Source organism: Schistocerca nitens, chromosome 9 (genome assembly GCF_023898315.1).
Source record: "Schistocerca nitens isolate TAMUIC-IGC-003100 chromosome 9, iqSchNite1.1, whole genome shotgun sequence".
NCBI classification, from domain to species: domain Eukaryota; kingdom Metazoa; phylum Arthropoda; class Insecta; order Orthoptera; family Acrididae; genus Schistocerca; species Schistocerca nitens.
The window spans coordinates 368,624,882-368,646,822 of record NC_064622.1 but is presented as its reverse complement, the minus strand read 5'-3'; the positions used below and the strand labels follow the sequence as shown (position 1 = coordinate 368,646,822).

The following is a 21,941-nucleotide window of genomic DNA, read 5'->3' as shown; positions in this document are numbered from 1 at the left end:
CATGCATTCTGCCAACCAATTTTTTGTGACGCAGAATGTGGAAGTTGCTGTATTTGGATGGGTTACTCCTGTAACCGAAATATCAGGTATGTTGTGGTACATTTGATGTTGATTAGATATGGTGAAAAAGGCTTGCATTCGTGAAATGGTAAATTAGTATCATTATCGTTACAGATCTGAAGATAGTTGTAGAGGAACCGAAACCGGTCATATGAATAAACATTTTGAAATCGAGACGGAATAAAAGTTTCAATGTCTACATTTGCTTCTCTAACTGTACTGTGTGGCGACGTTGCGACTTAAATAACATCGTCGTTGTGGACGGGTAACAATAAAAAGAAACAGAATTCCCGCTTTCTTTGCGGAAACAATGTGGAATCATTGCCAGTCGTATGCACAGCTCGCTTAATATCGATATCACATCGATACTTCATACGTCTTTGACCGAAGCTCGTTATGTGTATCGTTGATGTGTTTATATTTACTTACTGTATGGTGATGGCAAGAAGCAGAAAAATTTTGAAATACTGGTTTCTTATCGCTGTTTTAGTTGTGATTTTCATTGCTGAAATCGTACCCCATTTAACTGCTGACGGCGGTTTGTTAATATTTCTATTAGCTAACATGCTGTGCTCTTGCGACTGCCAGAAATTATAGTGCTGTTTGTTCGTTATTATTACGTTTTTTTTTTTTTTTTTTTTTTTTTTTTTTTTTTTTTTTTTTTTTTTATAAGGTTTACCGTGGCCCGACACCAGCGCGAAGTATGGAACAGTACCAATCGTATTTCTTTTAAGTGGCTTAACTCTTCCAACCGATAATCTGTTGACTGCTGCCAAACAGTATGATTTACATTTCGTCACCCAGTGTTTTTCACTTTTATTTACTCCACTCTTCGTCAAACTTTTGACTGTTATTCTTGCGCCAACTGGTGTGGATGATTGGATTATGAAAGGGTACTTTGCATTTGTATTTCCAGTAATGGAGTGTACCGAGGCCGCTCGAGGCAGCTTAATGTTTCCAGTGAAGTTTTATCATTTCTAGCAGTATGCCTGTCTCATCGTCATCCGTCGTGGCTACTATTTGTGCAGACGGCAACGAGGCAGCTGCAATAGTAAACTGTATTGTAGGTGCACTTCTTGGAATGATAACGACGCCACTTATATTGTTGATACTGGTATGTTTTCTTCGGTGGGTATTCATACCTTCTTTTTGTATAACAGTGGTTTGTGTTATTCTTATTTCATTGTTACAGATAAGATCAGCAGCAGTGGTTTCACCTGTCAAATCATTGCATGACCTAATTCTCACTGTGGGCATACCACTGCTTGTTGGGCAAATTGTTCGCAAAGTAACTGGAATGAGACTGCAACACAGTATTGCATTGAAGATTAGACAGTTGGCGTTACTGATGACTGTGTTTATAACCTTTTGTGACATATTTATGTCACATCTAGATGTAGAATTACAGCCCATTAATGTACTAGTTTCAGTTTTCTCAGGTAAGCCGCACTGCATAAAAGGTGCAAACCTAAGGCTAAAGCTATGTTTTAGATGCCCCCACCCTCTCCACGCCGATTCTGATTGAGCACAACCGAGTTCTAGGTTACGTTGGAAGGTGACAGTTTGGTTTTGAGTTGGCTAAGCCAATGAATGCGAAAGCAGATCTGGTTTTGGTAACAAATTGACCAGTAGTGAAGCCTGATGTTCATGTCTGCGCTGTGTTGAAAAAAATTAAAAGGGGGTTCCAGTATGTAATTTTTACCCGCACCTGGAGTTCCCACTTATCGTGAACAGTTGCCATATCACTTAGGCTATCCGAGCATGCTCCGCAGACCAATAAAATCTTCCGTATGTCAAGCTGTCTACATTCTTGAGTCATAATCTTTGGGATTACGGAAGTGTCCGATTCCACCAGTCTGCTTTGACCCTGACTTCATCACTATGGCATAAACAGTAATTTTAAGCGTCTTGAGGGTCTTAGAGTGAGGACAAGCGAAATATAATAGAAGGAAAAAAAAATCAACATTCTGCTACACCAACATAATCTGCAGGAATTGGACACTTCCCTTGACTTATATAGGTCAACCACAGGTGACAATACCAAAACACCTACAACTACGGAAATGGGAATCAGGCATTTCCGGTGACCTATATAGGTCAACCACAACTACTGACACCAAAACACACCTACAACTACAAAAAATAAAACCATAACCTCAAAAATCCACAAACCAAACATCCCTATATAAATTAAAACACATTCGGTACACCATAAATACACAACACATCACAACAAGAGAAAAAAAAAAGTTACTTACCACCAACAAATTCCAGCACTGCAAACTAGGTTGGCCAGCACAACTCCCTCCCCAACTCACACAGGCACAAATGGAACATCTTCCCACACTACAAACAACAAACCAATAACACCAAACAAAAACGCCAAACACACAAACAAAAAAAATTGATAACTCATTGAAAAAACTCCCAAACCTTCTGTTTGGAATTACAAGCACTGCCAACAACTTTACACATCTAGCACCAAGGCTCAAGTGAACCAAATACAACACATTATACTCAGTGCACACACACACACACACACACACACACACACACACACACACACACACACACACACACACGGCACCATGAAACACAACAAGACAACATCTACAAACACAACCAACTCACAAACACCGTGCCTTAATTACGTCACACACCACAACACCCTTACGTCATGGGTCAAAGCAGACAGGTGGAATCACACCCTTCCATTGACCCTAGTCTTTTGTTGGTGTTAAAGGTGGAGTGTGACCACACCAGAATCTACTAACGACTGATATGCAAACTGCTTAACCATAGAACACTAAAAGGGGGGGGTGTAACTACGTTGGGGTCGACAGAAGTGTCCGATCCCACGCGTCGGCTTTGACCCGTGACGTAAGGGTGTTGTCGTGTGTGACGTCATGTTTGGTTTGAGTGTGGCTGTCTCCAATTCTGTTTTGTCTTATTTTATTTACTTTTCTGATCTGTTCGTTCTATCTCGTGAGATTTTTTTTTTTTAAAGACAAAAAACACTTATCAGCTACTGAAGCATCTTTATCTTCTATGGGTTGCAGGGGTTATGACCCCTGGGGAGGTGGGTGGGTTTTACTTTGCTGGTGTTTATGTTTTTTCTTCTACACTTACACGTTGTAGCTACGCAAGGCGTCTAAATTTGTTTACATTTAGTTTGCCCCCACCCAAAACACCCCATTTCCCGCGCTTGTCCCGTTAGTGTCATTAGGCTTCTTGTGGAAAGTGTGTGTGTTTGTTTTAGATTTCCGCCATATTTGTGACGTCATGGGTCAAAGCAGACGGGCGGGATCGGACGCTTTCGCTTACCAAACTGACGTAAATTTTACTGTTTCATATTTTGTTCAATGGATGTCATAATCTATAGTTCATGCACTAGTTAATTACAATTATAAGGTCTCCAATGGTACGCTACATACAAAATTTCCTGTTTACACATACTATGACAATACCAAATTGGTCCTTAAAGTTGAGCTATATATCTCAACTGGTATTGTTGATACCAGTTATGGGTAAGTGGCATAACGTCAAATATCTTATACCTGGCAGTGAGCCATATGATTTTTTTTTCTTTTTTTTTCTTTTTTTTTTTTTTTTTTAAAGGCCAAATATTGAAGCAAATCTATAGTATTCTCAAAGCACTTTCAGTCTTAGGATTCCAGCACCAAATGGGAAAAAATATTGAGGGATTCGTCTAATTTAGTCAAAGCTATGCCCTATATGTAGGTTACATGTTTTAAATAGATGAAGTAGACAGAAAAGAAAGGTAGTCTGGCCCTAAAATCTTATCGATTCTCTTAGTTTATTTAAAAATTTAGATATACAAGAAAGTTTTGTACATATAATGGACAAGTTTTGACTTTTGTAGAAGTATTCCTGCCCTTCTTCATTCTCTACAGTAATAAGACGACTCCACTCAAACAATAGTTTTTTCATATACTTCCTGCTTACACTGAAATGTCCTTACATTATGAGTCGTGCTCCCCAATATTTGGCTAATTATACATTACGTTGAACCGTCGAAGGCCCTTGTGAATATGAAGATTCTGAGAGCAATGTCAGAATATATACGTTTTATATTTCTCCCCATTCAAACACAGTCATTTATGGTGAAGTCCGTTTAAAATAAAAGTAAACTGCAACAAAATAGAAAGCCATTTTCGACTCTGCATAACTTAAGGTGTGAGTAGCAAATCCAGTTTCATTATTTAGAACTATGAGGAAGTTACTGAAGGTTGATTGCTGAAAAACATGGGGAAATCTTTGCTTAATTTGTTGCCCAAGACTGACAAGATGTCTGGTTTGTAGAGGCTGTAATAGGCAAGTTTCCTCCACTTTTTCGGGGGGGGGGGGGGGGGGGGGGAGAGGCAGAACTACTTCTAATTACTTCACTGCTGATATGTTTACGGATAAACAGGCATTTGTTACCACACATCGCATTTAACCAATGGCATCACACAAAGCCACAAAAGAGTACACATTCACAGTAAAATATACAAAATGCAACATTGACATAAACAAAATTGAAAGGCCAATACGATATAAAAATTGTGCAACGTGTAACAGTACAAAAAGCCAAAACGTGGGACCAGTATTCACAAAATTTCATGAAAACTAATGAAAGGCTGATTCTTCAACATCAGTTGGCTTTTGTAGCTCATCTCAAAAAACTGATACCAAAATAGTAAAACAGCACAAGCAAAATCAAAAGGCGAGACCAATACACTCTGCCAAAAATTGTGAAAATTAACAAAGGCAGTATAAACTTTATTAGTTGACCTGTCTGCAGTACCACAAAGCCAAAACTTGCTTATATGACTAATACAGAAAACCTAACCTCAGGTAAAACAAACTCCATGATACCTACCAATCACAGACGAACATTATCACCAGCAACTAACATCACAGTCCAAACTTTCTTAAAAAATACCGTTAACACCAGTTTTGATAAACAAGAAAAACACTGTTACCCACACCCTACAGTCATAAAGGAAGTCATGTGGTGATTTAGTACACCATGGACTGTCCCATGGAAATGGTCAGTCAACTTGTAATGTGAATAAAAAATGTTGCCAGGGTATAATGTCACTTATGATACTACACCTGCACACTGCGTATATAATAGGTCAATCGAAGTGCTTGTACAATGACAAACTGTGCTACGCTACCTCTACTTCATTCAGGGTCTTTACTTACCTTATTGGTGATTGTGTTGATGACAAATCTTGCTTGTGAACTAGTTTCCAAAGTGAAAAGAGTCTCATTGCTATACCAAGTAACAATCAGTATGGAGTCTTGTACATTATTTGTATTCGGAAAAAGGCAATTTGTACTACAAAAGCTGGTTAATGGATCTTCACGATTTGGATCACAAATTCTCATTTCAGTGCGATAGATGTCAGACATCATATATGGATTCTCTAAGCGGAATATCATAGTACACCATGTGCCAGATAGAGAACTCCACCACAAGGAATTCAGATTACTAGACCCTTTGCTCAAATAAGTGTTGCAAATAGCTCAGGCATTGTAACTCATTTAACAGGATGAGGCACAAATAGAGCAATCTCAAAAATTAGAAAAATAGTATGCATCAAAAAGTTTGTCATTTGTGGGCATTTCAAATAATAGTACAGTGTGAAGGCAATGATAATTTTCAGCCAGCTATAAGCACCTACCAAGCAAACATTACTACCATCTTGGCAGCAAACTGGAACTTGCCATGTAGCAGGACACATCATAGGCAGCCAGCAGTTTGTGCACTTAATGTTTTTTCTTTCAGATGACCAACATAAGAGATGTTTCCATAGTGCAAACCACCAGTGTTGTGCCAAAGGAGGCCATTTAGCAGCTGTATGCAGTAGCAAGCAAGCATAGTATTTCTCAGAAGATTCAGATAGTCAAATTGACATTAACACACTGGAAACTATTTTGTTATCCAGATTCTGATAAACCATTTATAATATCAGCAACTAGTGTCTTTCTGCTACACACTGGTGCTACAGTGACTCCTGTCAGCTTTGAAACTTCTCACCAAACCACCTCCATGCCATTATCCTGAGCTAACCATCATTTTGTGTTGTTGAAACTGTCATTGTAGCCCTTTATGTGAACCCAGAGGGGGAGAGGAAATTAAGTATCTGGCAGCATTATAAATACTGCAGCACCAGAAATATATATGGGGGGGGGGGGGGGGGGCGCAGTCACACGCCCAAGAGGTTGCATGCTGCCAACAGCGAATGAGATGAACATTTTGTAAGCCACAAGGGGATGGGCAGTCACGTCTTACCACAGGTAAGACATATCACCACAGAATTATTTGTTGCTTATGGTATTTTTCCTGCTTGTGTCTGTCTACTAGAGCAATTGACTGTTTCTGTGGTGCAAAACTTGGTGACATTACTTGAACTTTGCAGATGATTTTGCCTTGAATTATTGGTGACTGTGCTGTGGACAGTTCTTTAATACAAACTAGTTTTCAAAGTAAATAAACTTTCATTCATGCACCAAGTGACAGTCATTGGTCAGTGTAGCAAATTATTAGTATTCTGCGCTAAAGTGTGACTGTGGGCTAGCACTGAAACAGGATACACTATACAGACTGAAAATAAAGTGGAATTAAATGGGACAGTTTATAAGCAAGAGATACAAAAATGTGTATGCAATACAAAACGCTGTATGTCTACAGAAGGCATATTATCAATTCTCTGCAGATTTTAATGGCTAAATCCCTGGAATTTCACACTGTACACATTCCTTACGTATTATTATAACTTGGCAAAACTGAAACATTTCTGCACATTGTTTTACACTGCACCACCTGGCGGTAGCCTTTGTGGGTTTCTGTCAGCACTTTCAAGTGTGTGTGCATGTCTGTATGACGCATCCTTTAATTTTGGCTGAAGATGGAATACATATTCCTAGTGCTGTACTGTGGTGCTAGAAACAAAATGATTCTGAAATCTATATCTATGTTGTCAATAGTTTCAGTAGTTCATTATCAATACCAAGGGAGTATGTCATTTGAATGGTTCATAGATGCGACGTACACACCGCAGGCATCCAACTGCTCTCTGCGAACACCATGTTTCTTGTGTGTGACTAAATGGGCTAACTGTTACCGTTATTCCATATGACAAATTGCCTGTAAGGAAGTTTTGGGTATGCTTTCTTGTTAGATATTACCAATTTTGTGAAGTGATCACCTGTATCAACAGCAGAAGTTTTTTTTTTTTTCATTAAACACTGACAGTAACTTTTTGTGTGCATCAAGTTGTTTTATGTATCACTTCCTTCAGTAAGTGTTTGCAGACTGCAATTAAGGCATTTCTTGAACTCTTATATTCTTGAAAACAAACAAATAAATAAACTTATTTAATTGTATAGATAAAAAAAATCTACTCACCAAGCAGTGGCAGAACACACACATAAACTGCTGTGACTGGCAAGCTTTCGGAGCCAGTGGCTCCTTCTTCAGGCAGAAGGGTTGAAGGGGAAGGAAGAAGAGTGAAGAAAAAGGACTGGAGAGGTCTAGGAAAATGGGTAGATTTTGGGAAAGTCACCCAGAACATCAGATCATGGGAGACTTACCGTAGTTCTCATCCTGTACGGTAAGTCTCCCTTGACCTGCGGTTGTGGGCAACTTTCCCAAAATCTACCCCTTTTCCTAGATCTCTCCAGTCCTTCAGCTTCATCATTCTTCCTCTTCCTTCACCTTCAACCCTGAAGAAGGAGCCACTGACTCTGAAAGCTTGGCAATCACAACAGTCTTTAATGTGTACGTTCTGCCACCGCTTGGTGAGTAGATTTTTTTTTTATCAATCCAATTAAATAATTTTATCAATAATTGATTGTTTTTGTTGTTATAAACAAATAAATAAAATGAATTGGTATAAGTCTTTTCTTCAGCCATGTGCGTATTATAATGCTCATGTGGTATTTTGAAATTTATTTTGATGTACGTGCAAAATGTTGAAATTGATATGTTTCCTACTAATAGAATACATTAAATTAGTTTCATGCTGTTGCAGTGGTAATTCTACAAATGACATTGCTACTTCTCATTTTTTGGACAACCAGATATCTTCCATCAAAGTTTTCACTACAGGACACAAAGGCAATTATGTTCTGTTCAACACACAAGTCTCTCTCCCTTGGTGAGCCATTCTAGTTATGTTTAATTTGACGCATGAAGGCACTCCTAAAAATGTTTTGTAAATATTACTCAATTTTTCTTTCTTTTTTATATATTTTGCTCCAGGTATCTGCTTAAAAAATGCAAAGGCTGACTGAAATATTTCAAGCTTTGCTAAGTCAAATTTCTGTTCACTCTAAAGAGTAATAGAGGGAAACAGTGTCTTGGAAGAAAGAAGCATTTGAGAAGGCCTTTCCCTTGACATTTTTTTTAATCTGTGAAATGAACATTAATTTCTTTGTATAGCCTTACTTTCAAGTACTCATGCATTTGTTTTCCAGAAAATCTAGATCTACTGTAATTTTCATTTATGTGTTTCTGTCAGCCTTGACATAATTTCCATAACTGTGGCATGTGGAGACATCATATGTGTCATATCTCGATGTCAGACATTTTTTTATTTGATTTTCGTGTCGTTAATCCACATTTTTTTCTGTTATTACATAGGGCAAGCTTTAAATAAAGTACCAAAGTATTTTTGGTTTGGTGTTGATGAAGGGCAGTATATGCAATAAAGAAATAATGTCAGCTTGTGGTAAGAGGCATGTTTGTGAGCGAGGTGTAAAAATTATTCAAATTCTGAATTATGCATGGATGCATGGTTATGTTGTACCAGACAAAGGTAACGTGAAGCTTCTGCAATTTACTTATTACAGGAGGTATTTACCTGAACAATATTTCATGCATTTTCAGTGTGAAACTTTATTGTTATGTACTATCAAGTATAGCACTGATTAATTTGTTCCTTCATTTCCTGTTGCATGAGATTTTTGAACTATTTCTAGAAATTGCTTTAGCACTGATATCAAATGTGTCACTGGCTATGTTTATTTGCTGTAATTGTGATGAATTGTGAAACTTTCAGTTGTTGCTTATAACGCTGTGGAATGATTCATAGTTTTTCCTTCACAGGCTGTACAGTGTCATTTTATTGCAAATGTATTTTAGTGTAAGTTGTTTGATGAATAATGTTTCAAAAGGTGCCTTGATTTGCATTCATCCTTAAAACATGATGCATATGATCAAGTTAGCCACCTGAAGTACAGCAAAATCTGAATTTTATACAGCTTTAAACTGTTTTCGTGTATCATTGTCCTTTGATTGTGTTGTCAGAGGAAAATAAACATTGCTGATTATTAATTCTGAGAGATAAATAACTATGTAAATGTCTGTTGCCTTCTGTAATGCTTGGATGTTGGTCACTGTCTGCAAAAGCTGAATATAAAGTGTACCTATAAATCTTATTTTGCAGTTGCTCTTGGCGACCAAGACAATGGACTTAGCATATTGTGTGTCACTGGACTTTAGCATATTGTGTGTCACAACTATGAGAAAATGCTTCATGGCCGAACAAAAGGAGGATACAAGTATATGCACTCAGGTGTTCCCAGGATCCTATAAATGACTTTTACTTTTGGCTTGTTAGTTCTATAAGTGTTAGCGAGACAAACTATCATTTTCTCTCTTATTACAGTAATGCATCTGCAATATGAACCATCCCACACTCTGAGGAACTGCCAGTTCCAGTTTTTAATGGTTTTGCCTATCCACAGGATAAAGTGAACTGTCTTCAGGCAAACAACTGAGTTATTGGCCTCAAGGCTGCAAGAGAAACTCTACAACTCTGCTAGGTTTCATATTTTCTAAAATGGGAACAGATGTTTTAGATTTTCTTCTGAAGAAAATCACTTTGTTTATTGCCATGAAAATAAAGGCATTAGCAAATTGGCAAGAGATTCTTAACAGTCCATATAAATTGTGATTGTTTCGTGACAGCTCCAAGCACAGTCCTAAGTATGTTCCCTTGCTCAACAGGAAAATATACATTGAAGTGATGAATATAAAAGTAATGACTGATTTACTAGAACATTATAACCATGGCTGCTAATGGTAACAAATCACAGAATCTACATCTGTACTCTGCAAGACACCTTATGGCATGTGGTGAGTTTACTTTGTATACCACTGTGACTTCCCTCTTTTCCTGACCCAGTTGCATATTGTTTGCGAGATGAAAGGTTGCTGGTAAGCTCCATGTGGGCTTGAATCTCTCTAATTTTATCTTGATCGCCCTTTTCATGAGATATACATAGGAGGAAACAATATATTGGGTGACTTCTAGAAACATACACTCTCAGAACTTTAACAGTAGGCCATACCACAATGCAGAATGCCTCTCTTGCAGCACCTGTCACTGGGGTTGGCTGAGCATCTCTGTGACACTTTCACTCTTACTAAATAAATTTATAATGAAATGTACTGCTCTTCTTTGAATCTTCTGTATTATCAGTCTTGTCTGGTATGGATCCCATAGTGACAAACAGTATTCAAGTAGTGGTTGAACTAGTGTTTTATAAGCTACTTACTGTATTGATGGTCTATATTTCCTGAGGATTCTTCCAGTGAATCTCAGCCTGGCATCTGCTTTACTTGCAGTTAATTTTGTGTGGTTGTTCCACTTCAGATCTCTCCCTATGGCATAATGCTTCCATCAATTGTTATGCAGTTTTGTAATCATACAATAAAGGGTCTTCCTGTGTATATATTTACAGTATGTTACATTTGTTCATGTTCAGGGCCAATTGCCACTCCCTGCACCAAGTGTTGATCCTCTGCAGGTTGTTCTGCATATGCTACAACTTTCGAGGTTTATGTCTTCTCTGTATACAACAGCATCATCTGCAAACTGACATTATCTGCTAGGTCATGTATACATATTGTGAAAAGTAATGGTCTTATGCCTTCCAGAAGTCAAGGAACAAGCAATCTACCTGTGCGACTCTGCATGTATCTAGTGGTTTGTAAGTCTCATGGATGAACAGAGTGAATAGTTGAGCTGCTAATTAATTCTTTGGCTGGCACATAAACAATACTGATAATTTTAGCTTTTGGATGAATCCTCCTTTATAGATATAACAATACCAGAAAAGGAAAGTTGCCACTCACCATATAGCGGAGTTGCGATAGGCACAACAAAAAGATTCACACAATTGTAGCTTTCGGCCATTAAGGCCTTTGTCAGCAGTACACACACACACACACACACACACACACACACACACACACACACACACACACGTCTGCAGTCTCAGAGAACTGAAACCACACTGTGAGCAGCAGCACCAGTGCATGATGGGAGTGGCGAGTGGGTGGGGGTAAGGAGGAGACGGGCAGGGAGGGGGAGGGGTAGTATGGTGGGAGTGGTGCACAGTGAAGCATTGAAGTTTAGATGGAGGGCTGTATAGTGCTGGTATGGGAACAGGGAGGGGGCTGGATGGGTGAGGGCAGTGACTAACGAAGGTTGAGGCCAAGAGGGTTACGGGAATGTAGGATGTATTGCAGGGAAAGTTCCCACCTGTGCAATCCAGAAAAGCTGGCGTTGGTGGGAAGGATCCATATGGCACAGGCTGTGAAGCGGTCATTGAGATGAGGGATATCATGTTTGGCAGTGTGTTCAGCAACAGGGTGATCCACTTGTTTGTTGGCCACAGTTTGTTGGTGGCTATTCATGCGGACAGATAGTTTGTTCTTTGTCATGCATACATAGAATGCAGCACAGTGGTTGCTGCTTAGCTTGTAAATCACATGACTGGTTTCACAGGTAGCCCTGTCTTTGATGGGATAGGTGATGTTAGTGGCCGGACTGGAGTAGGTGGTGGTAGGAGGATGTATGGGACAGGTCTTGCATCTAGGTCCATTGCAGGGGTATGAGCCATGAGGTAAGGGATTGGGAGCAGGGGTTGTGTAAGGATGGATGAGTATATTGTGTATGTTTGGTGGACGGCAGAACACCACGGTAGGAGGGGTGGGAAGGATATTGGGCAGGACATTTCTCATTTCAGGACGTGACGAGAGGTAATCGAAACCCTGGTGGAGAATGTAATTCAGTTGCTCCAGTCCCAGATGGTACTGGGTTACGAGTGGAATGCTCGTCTGCGGCTGGACTGTGGGACTTTGAGAGGTGGTGGGAGGATAATTACAGTCAGTGAAGGCTTTCAGTGAGACCCTCAGTATATTTTGAGAGGGATTACTCGTCACTGCAGATGCAACGACCATGGGTGGCTAGGCTGTACGGAAAGGACTTCTTGGTAAGGAATGGGTGGCAGCTGTCGAAGTGGAGGTATTGCTGGTGGTTAGTAGGTTTGATATGGACGGAGGTACTGATGTAGCCATCTCTGAGATGGAGGTCAACATCTAGGAAGGTAGCTTTGCAAATGGGGGAGAAGTTGTTGAGGTTCTGGACGAATGTGAATAAGGTGTCCTCACCTTCAATCCAGATAGCAAATATGTCATCAATAAATCTGAACCAGGTGAGGGGTTTAGGATTCTGTGTTTTTAGAAAGGATTCCTCTAGGTGACCCATGAATAGGTTAGCATAGGATGGTGCCATGTGGGTGCCCATAGCTGTACCGCAGATTTGTTTGTAGGTAATGCCTTCAAAGGAGAAGTAATTGTGGGTGGGGATATAGTTGGTCATGGAGACTAGGAAGAAGGTTGTTGGTTTGGAATCCATAGGGCATCTGGAAAGGCAGTGTTTGATAGTAGTAAGGTCATGGCTATTAGGAATGTTAGTGTACAGGGAGGTAGCATCAATAGTGACGAGCAGGGCACCGTGTGGTATAGGGCAGGAACTGTGGAGAGTCGGTCGAGTAAATGGTTGGTATCTTTTATATAGGAGGATAGGTTCCGGGTAATAGATTGAAGGTATTGGTCTATGAGAGCAGAGATTCTCTCAGTGGGGGCACAGTAACCAGATGGCAGCATTCTGTCTCGTGATGGGTTGTGGTCGTGATGTATCAGCTCGTCAGCTTGTATTTTCTTCTCATAATATTCAGTAGGTTTATATTGGTATTCCACTCTTGAAATAATTGTTTTCTATTGAGTACGTATATTGTGGAACTGCTTATACTTTTTAATAAAAGAAAAAAAAACGTTGAGATGTTATACACTGGGGTGTTGAAGTTGAACTGTTGAACACACTTCTGAAAAATTACCACGGAAAGGCAACCTTGAATGTTGCAACACAAACAAACTACAGCATAGAGAAAAATACCAACTTCAGATTGGAAATTAGAATACCAGAATTAGTTCAGAAAAAGTCTTGCTTCAATGCAAAATGCTCTCTTTCCCATGATAATAACAGACAAGATAGCACACCCACCAAGTAGAAGAGAAGTCAGAGTGACACCAGCAGATATGAAGTCTGTTCAAAAAATTCCAAAACTTTGTCTACAAAATTTTTCTACAGTTATCTTTCACTTATTGTGTATGGCCTCCTACGAAATACTCTCCTCCACAACTGACACACTGCTCCCAATGCAGTTGTGGTATGCCTCTCGCCATCTGCGAACTTTCCTTTATCTCTTCTATTGTTGCAAATCTTCATCCTTTCAATGGTGTTTTCAACATTGGAAATTAAAAAAAAAGTCTGCAGTTGCCAAGTGTGGAGAGTGCGGAGGAGGAGGAGGCAGCACAGTTATTTCGTTTTATGTTGCATTAGTCGCGCACCAACAGGGATGAATGTGCAGGTGCATTATTGTGATGCAAGAGCCATGAACTGTCTTGTCACATTTCAGGCTGTTTCCTTGCCACATTTTCTCGCAGGTGTCATAACACGTCCCGATAATACCATTGATTAACAGTTTGTCCCTGTGGCACGAATTCATGAAGAACTAATCCTTCAAAGTAAAATAAAACTGTCAGCATGGTTTTAACATTTGACCAGATCTGACAAGCTTTTTGGGTCTTGGAGAACCTTTCCCAACCCATTGTGAAGACTGAGCCTTGGTCTCAACATCATAACATAGACCCACATTGAGCTATGGGTGAAGTTGGCGGCAACACAATGCATTCCAAGATGCTGTGTCTCGATTTCGTGACATGATCCAGCTGAAGTGTTATGTTCTTCTGCAATCTGCTGGACAGGCAGTCTTCGATTGACATGCACAATTTCATTGACATTCCTGACATGAGCATTGTCAGTAGATGTCAAAGGGTGTTCCGAAGAGGGTTATCTTTAACTTCCATCTGGTCATTTTTAAGCCGTATGAACCTTTCGTAACATCGAGTATGTTTTAATCACTCATCACCATAGGCTTCATGCATCATTTGTTGTGTCTCTGTAAAGGTTTTCTTGAGTTTCACAAAAAATTTAATGCAGATGCATTGCTCCTCTCATTCTGCCATCTCAAAATTCACAAACAGTTACACATTAAACACAGGTTTGTGCAGGAATGCCAACTGGATTTTGCTCCAACACACCATAGATTGCGAAATAATGAATGTTCCAGAATTTTTTGAACAGATCTCATATACATATTAATGGAAACAATCTGTCTCAGCTTTTGGAACAGAAGTTGTTGAAGCAGTAGGCATTGGAAATGTAGGGGGGGAGCACATTTAGAACCTACACAAATAGTGACCATTTTCATGAGAGAAAGGACCTATTAAAAAAGTATATAGTAGCTGGGAGATGGCAAGTAAACAGTACTCATTTAATATGAGGGAATAGAATGAAAGGCGTGATATTGTGGCAGTAGCCCAAGTGGAAAAGTGTCAGGTGAGCAAGAGAAGCTACTGTTTAGCAGGTATTGTACACAGAGAAATGAAAGTGATGTACGATGGAACATTCAGATAAAAGAGAGAAGAGGCTGGATACACTAAAAAAAGCTAGTCATAGAGTTACAACCTAGTTTCAGCTGAGCTGTTACTGAAGAAATAAACAGGTAAGTCACTGAACATAGTTTCACATCCCTCTCCAGTGATTTTGATTTATGTTTTCTGTGGTTGCTTAAGGCAAATGCTGGGATGGTTCCTTCGAAAGAGCATGGCTGATTTCCTTTGCCATCCTTATCTATTCTGAGCCTGTGCGCTGCCTCTTATTGGCTTCACTGACCAGAAGTTAATTCCTAATCTTCCTTTCTAGTCATACAGTAAACCTTTTTAACAAAATACTTACTAGTTTTTCATAGTGTTATAAATGTAATAATTGTATATTGAAATGCTTCTTTACAGGAATTCCGATTCTAAGGACAATGTACTCTGGTTATGGGCACCTTTATAGTGCATCACTGCCATTGTTGCTGTACTATCCAAGTCAAATCATACTGGGAGAACTGCTTGGACAGCACATGAAAAACTGGGTGAATTGAGATTCTGGACATGATAAGTAACAAAATGAAGTCTCATGGTGCATCTGGATGAATATATTCAATGAAGATGCAAATTTACCTCCGTCATCACGCAGAAAGACCCAAGAGAAATGATTAACCATAAGAATGTTGTTTCAGTTGAGTAATTTTGAACTTTTTTCCCACATTACCTAATTAGTTGCTCATATTGGTCACTGTACAGAATTCAGAGAACTTAAAAAAAAAACATAATAAACTGCTTACTGTCCCAAGTACTTCATGGTAGATTAAAACTATATGCCAGACTTTGATTCAAATCTAGATCTCTGGTTTCTGTGGCTACGGTTCTATAACCTGAGCTATCAACACTCACGGTGAATCAGTACAGTACTTCTTTCATAGTATTACAACCTAAGAGAGTTCAATGCTAGAACCATGGCCATGAAAACCAGACATTTAGAGTTGAGTAGCCATTAAGTATACAGGTTTAAAACGGCATAAGGGTCCTTTACTTGCACATGGTCTTTCCACAATGAAAGGTTTGATATGGACATTATAAACTGCTTAAACAAGCACACTAAGTATCTGAATTAGGATAAGTTGCTACCACCACAGAAGGGGGTGCTGAACAGCAGTCAAGCCTATTTGAAAGTAGACTGTTGGCTACTTTTATCTGTGGGATAAAGTCCTACCAGATGAAGTCCTACATCATCTCCAGGCACAGGTGCTCAGTGGGTTCTCAGTTCCCAGAAATGGTGTGTGTGTGTGTGTGTGTGTGTGTGTGTGTGTGTGTGTGTGTGTGTGATAGCAATCATTGTATTAGAACACTGATGTAGAACTTCGTAGATTGAACAGTTTCCTGAGGAGTGAATGGTAAACAAGGAAGAAAGTACCACACACTCTGGAGGGGGAAATGAGTGATAACGCACTTTATTTTTAGGAAGCAGTGATTTGCAACTTCTAAATATTTTCAAAAAATCTCTATTTTCACAGTACTTTGCAATTGACACACACACCTATGGGACAAATCTCACTTTTTCAAAAGAAGGTAATAGTTGTGGTTAATTAGATGAGAAATGAAATTGGAATTATGGTTAGTTTCTTTGAGATAGGAAAATGCAAGTGTAATATACACTACTAACAAGGAAGTGAAAGTGGAAAGATCAGGTCGTAAGAGTATGTTGTGCATCTAAATTGTGAAACACTAGTAGTAAGTAATATATTTAGCCAAAATAATGATAAGTGGACACTGAGAGCAACAAATAATTCAAAATTTTCTTGCTGGGTTTGTATGATCCTCTTGATTTTTTTTCCATTTTTAAGAATTAAATTTGGTTTTTTAAACTCTATCTTCTGAAAAATACAATGTATTTCTTCTTTCAGTTTACTCAAACATGTTCCTATTAACCGTAGGAGGGTAGCTTCTCAAACTTGGAAAAAAATTTCCTGAGAATTGCTGGTGTGATGAGGAAAATGGTGTCAAGAAGTTCCTGATAAATTAATGGTGAGCAGCAGATGGGTGGGGTGGGGGTGGGGTGGGGTGAGCCTGCCATAATAATGAATTTTCTTTTTTCTCAGCTGACCTATATACCAGCCACGGGCAGTAGTTTAACAGTAGTTTTTAAACAGCAATGATTTCTATTGAATAATATCCATATAATTATGACACTTTGAGATATTAAGTATTTTGAAATTTGTGATTTACAAAATTCAGTTTCATGCTAGGTTAAAAATGTGGAATTCCCTGAGAATACCAAGTTTTCCTGAAGAACTGCCACCCATGTTATCTTCTGTGGGCTCTCAATTTATTTCTGTAAAAATATTATAAAGTGTTCATAGTTGTTTTTCTATTTTGGGCCTAATGTGATTTTTTGGTTGTGTTTCAAGTGCTCACTTAAAAGTAAATTAATGGTGAAGCTAGCTCTGTTCAAGTTGGGTTGTTTTTATATCTTTCTGGCTTGACAGCATGTCATCGGCAGAGTACCTCTTTTGAGGTACTTACTTTTACCAATGTATGCATGCATTCAGAGTGCTTTCTTTGCTGGCTGCAATTACATACACAGTTTGCACTGTTTCATCGATGTTTCACTTCTGTGGAAAACTACTACAAATAGTCTTTCGTATCGATTGGTCCACAGCCACATTAATTTCTTGAGGGAAGTCATTTTCCAGCATACGTTGTTTTACTTTGAAATAATCACTTTATTTCATTATTTAGCAATTAGTTACTTTCACCTCATTGGCTGCTACCAGGTAGCATTTACCTTAACTGCAACTGTGTAAGGAACAAGTTAGTCACTTATACACATCTTACCAAGAAGAATGTTCTCTCTCAGCTGCCTCATTTTGACTTTTGCTTTTTGATACTTGAGCACTGTACCCAGTACTCCACAGAGTAATGCATCAAGGAGGCAAAATTAGCTAATCACTAAATAATGAAATAAAGTGATTATTTCAGAATAAAACAGCCTGCACAGTAAAATGATTTTGGCAAGACATCCATACAAATGTACATATTACAACATTTATTTCAAGGTATTATCCATTCTGTTCTATTCAGCTGTTCTTCCAGATTCTTTTTGCTTTCTCTGACGGAGTTACAACCTCAAAAACTTCTTTTTTCTTTTCTCCATGAACTTCAATTCCTTTCCAAATTTCTCCTTGTATTCCTTTACTGCTTACTCATTGTACAAATTAAATAATGTTGGCCAGAGGCACCAACCCTGTCTCATTGCCTTCTCAGGCACTGCTTCTCTTTCACATTCTTTATAACTGGAGCTGGGTTTCTTTACAAGTTATAGATGAGTTTTTGATCTGTGTATTGTATCCAATCTTAACTTCAGAATTTCAAAGAGAGTGTTACAGTCAACATTGTCAAAAGCTTTCTCTAAATCTACAAATGCTATTTAGGTTTGCCTTCCTTCAATCAACATAATCTTGTAAGGTAAGTTTGCCTTGATCATCCCTACATTTCCCCAGAGCCCTTAATGATCTTCCCTTATGTTGGCTTACATCTGCGTGTTTTTTTTTTTTTTTTTTTTTTTTTTTTTTTTTTTTTTTTTTTTTTTTTTTTTGTGTCGGTAGTTTGCAACCATGACTTCTTAAACTGATGCTTGGAATTATTTACATTCTCTGTGCCCCCCCCCCCCCCCCAAGGGGCTTGCCACTCTTTGGTGGGTTCGTGTTTGGCTACCCCAGGGCCCCAGTCTTTGCAGCATCTTTTCCCTTCTGTGCTGCATGTCTGTTCTCTTGCTATTCTCTTTCACCTCCCGTGGGGAACATGTCTGGGCTGTTTTTGGGAGTTTTCCGTAGCCGACGTAAGAACAGTCTCACCAATCTTTTTCGTTCCTTTTTTTTTCCTTTAGTCATTCACCTCCTATCCTTCCTCCACTTTGGCGTTTGAGGCTCCTCTTTTTCTTCTTCCTCCCCGTGCACTCCTGAAGGTGAACATCGCCTGGGCCTGGGGCGGAGGATCAGGTTGAACTGAGAGTATGATCTTGCTCCCTCATAGTAAAGGTGGCGCTGTAGCACTCACAATTCTGAGAAGTGAAGGGTATTGCCTGAGCTTCCTCCACTCATTGCCAATGGAGGAAGGAAGGGTGATGGTGTGAGGTGCTCGAAATGTCTGCAACATGGCAGCCCATGGTGTTGGAGATAGCAATAGGGCTCACTATCTGTCTGCTACTATCAGGCCGGAAACTGTCTATCTTACCCCTAGTGATATATATGCCTCTACGTCCTTTCATTTGTCCTCTAGTCATGCCTGCTTAGCCGTTTTTCATTTCCTGTGGTTCCTCTGTTAGGTGCTCGGGAGTTGTGACCTGAGATGTGAGTAATCACCTAAGGCGGGTGAGGCCCCCCCCCTCCCCCCCCTCTGAGGGGGTCCCCAGTAGGAAGGAGCACATCATTGGAGATATTGGCATTCATGGGGGATTTTCCCACAATGAGCCAATCATCATCTTTGTAGTCCATGTCTACCAAACATAAACGGAATGAAGGTGTCAATCCAGAGACCCTCCCAGTTGCACCATGCTTCCTCGTGGTTTCAGATATTGAAGATGGTCAGTTCTTTGCAACAGTAAATCCATTTGTAATTGAAAAAGGCGTTGATGTAGTTGCCGGCCCTGTGAAATCCTGCTCCCATTTACACAATGGTACTTTGCTTTTGGAGATTACTACTTATTCTCAAGCACAACTGCTTGCCGCTTCACTTTTTCACGGCTATCCTGTTCGTGTTGAGGTCCATAGAACTCTGAACTCTTTCCATGGTAGTTGCAATATAAAAAATGCAGTAAATGAAGCAGGTGAAAAGGAAAACTAATGTCTCAAAAATGAGATCAGCAGGAAGTGAAAAATGGCTAAGCAGGCATGGCTAGAGGACAAATGTAAGGACATAGAGGCATATATCACTAAGGGTAAGATAGATAGTTTCCAGCCTGATAGTAGCAGACAGTGTCATAGTGAACCTTATTGCTATCTCCAACACCATGGGCTGCCATTTTGCGGACATTTCGAGCTCCTCCCACCATCACCCTTCCTTCCTCCATTGGCAATGAGTGGAGGAGGCTTGGGCAATACCCTTTGCTTATCAGAATTGTGAGTGCTACAATGGCACCTTTACTATGAGGGAGCAAGATCATACTATCACTTCATCCCAATCCTCTGCCCCAGGCCCAGACGATGTTCACATTCAGATATTGCAGCATCTTTCTCTTGCGGGCAAGCACTTTCTGCTTCATATGTACAACTGCATCTGGGCAGAGGGCACGTCTCTCAGACACTGGCATGAAGCCACTGTCATACCCGTACTTAAGCCTGGTAAGGACAAACACCTTCCTTCTAATTACTGCCCCATTTCTCTCACCAATTGTGTTTGCAAAGTGAAGGAATGTATGAGTCATGCCCGGCTAGTATGGTGAAGTGAGTCTTGCAATTTACTAACCACTGCACAGTGCGGATTTCGAGAGCACCGTTCTGTAGTTGACCATCTTGTCACTTGATCCACCCACATCATGAATAGTTTTCTGGGGGAAATCCCAGACTGGCCGTGTGTTTCAGTTTGGAGAAAGCCCAGGACACCTGCTGGAGGACTGGTATCCTCTGTACTCTCCAGACCTGGCACTTCTGTGGCCGCCTACCCCATTTCCTTCATGAATTTTTAGAAGATGAGTTTTCAAGGTATGTGTGGGTTTTATGCCTTGCCAGAAAACTTTATCCAGGAAAACGGTGAGCCTCAGGGTTCTGTCCTGAGCATCGTCCTCTTTGCTATCTCCATTAACACTATCATGGCCTGTCTCCCGCTAGGCATCTCAGGCTCCCTGTTTGTTGATTTTGCCATCTATTGCACTTCTCCACGGACTTTTCTTATTGAGTGGTATCTTCAGCAATGTCTCAATCACTTCCACTCATGCAGCATCAACAATGGCTTTCGTTTTTCCACTGACAAAACCATCTGTATGAATTTCTGGCAGTTCATTTGGTTTCTTCCTCTGCCTTTACATCTTGAGCCTGTTGCTCTTATGTTCATTGAAACTACGAAATTCCTGAGTCTCATGCTTGTTAGGAAACTTTATTGGTCCTCCCACGTTTTACCTGGCAGCCTGCTGTATGCAGTCCCTCAATGTCCTACATATCCTAAGTGGTACTTCCTGGGGAGCAGATCGTACCACCCCTCCTCCGTTTGTACTGGCCCCTTGTCTGTTTGAAACTAGATTATGGGTGTTTTGTTTACGTATCTGCATGTGTGTCCCTCTTATGCCATCTTAATACTATACACCATTGTGGCATCTGTTTGGCCACTGGTGCCTTTCTCACTAGCCCGGTTGGAGTCTGTTTACAGGAGCTGCCAAACTACTGCTGTCCTAACACTTAAACTTTCTCCTCAGTTTGTCTGCCATGTGTGGCTACCCATCAAATGCCTCCTTCTTTGACAACTACTTTGATCACCAGTATGGGGTGTGTCCTTCTTCTCTGTTACCTCCTGGGGTTCACTTTCGGCTCTTGCTCTGGCAGTTTAATTTCCCCAGTTGGTGTAAACCCTTCACCTCCTTGGCTAAGTGTGGTGGCCCATGTTCACCTTGGCCTTCATTCATTTGCTAAGGACACTACTCCAGCCTCGCTCTATTGCCTTCACTTTCACAACCTTAGCATGGAACTTCACAATAGTACCTTTGTGTGCACTGATGGCTGTCAGATTAACCATGGTGTGGGGTGTGCCTTCGTCAATCGCACTGACGTTTTTTGGCATCGGCTTCCAGAACACTGCTCAGTATTTACAGCAGAGATTTTTGCCCTGTATCAGGCCATGCAGTACATCTGGCAACACAGGCTTTTCATTTGCTCCAACTCTCTTGCCCTTCAAAGCCTCTGTGTGCTGTACACTGTCCATCCCTTAGTGCAGCAGGTCCAGGAGAGCTGTCACTTGTTCGCTCTTGATGGAGCCACTGTGATGTTTATATGGCTTCCTGGTCACATCGGTCTGACAGGAAATGAGGCTGCTGCCAAGGCTGCAGTCCTCGTACCTTGGCTCGCTAGTTCTTACA

At 40.1% G+C, this 21,941-nt stretch overlaps 1 protein-coding gene across 2 annotated transcripts; it reads left to right on the top strand.

Annotated features, from left to right (window-relative positions):
- The first annotated feature begins 470 nt into the window (after positions 1 to 470).
- Positions 471 to 15,671, top strand: LOC126203865 (sodium/bile acid cotransporter 7-like). 2 transcript variants are annotated; one of them, XR_007540398.1, is made up of 7 exons: positions 471 to 598; positions 734 to 953; positions 1,027 to 1,174; positions 1,253 to 1,499; positions 8,106 to 8,231; positions 8,717 to 8,891; positions 15,284 to 15,412. XR_007540398.1 is itself a non-coding variant. In XM_049938241.1 (6 exons), the coding sequence occupies exons 1-6, from the start codon at positions 493 to 495 to the stop codon at positions 15,418 to 15,420; spliced, it is 984 nt and encodes a 327-aa protein (XP_049794198.1). In that variant the 5' UTR covers positions 471 to 492; the 3' UTR covers positions 15,421 to 15,671. The 2 variants fall into 2 exon arrangements, 1 of the variants encoding a protein (XP_049794198.1); XM_049938241.1 differs by lacking the exon at positions 8,717 to 8,891 and having other exon boundaries at positions 15,284 to 15,671.
- The last annotated feature ends 6,270 nt before the right edge of the window (positions 15,672 to 21,941 follow it).

Coding starts and splice junctions, on each gene's coding strand:
- LOC126203865 (XM_049938241.1), top strand. CDS start 493: ATGGTGATGGCAAGAAGCAGAAAAATTTTGAAATACTGGTTTCTTATC. Junction 599..733: donor CCATTTAACTGCTGACGGCG/GTTTGTTAATAT, acceptor TTTTTTTATAAG/GTTTACCGTGGCCCGACACC. Junction 1,175..1,252: donor CACTTATATTGTTGATACTG/GTATGTTTTCTT, acceptor TCATTGTTACAG/ATAAGATCAGCAGCAGTGGT.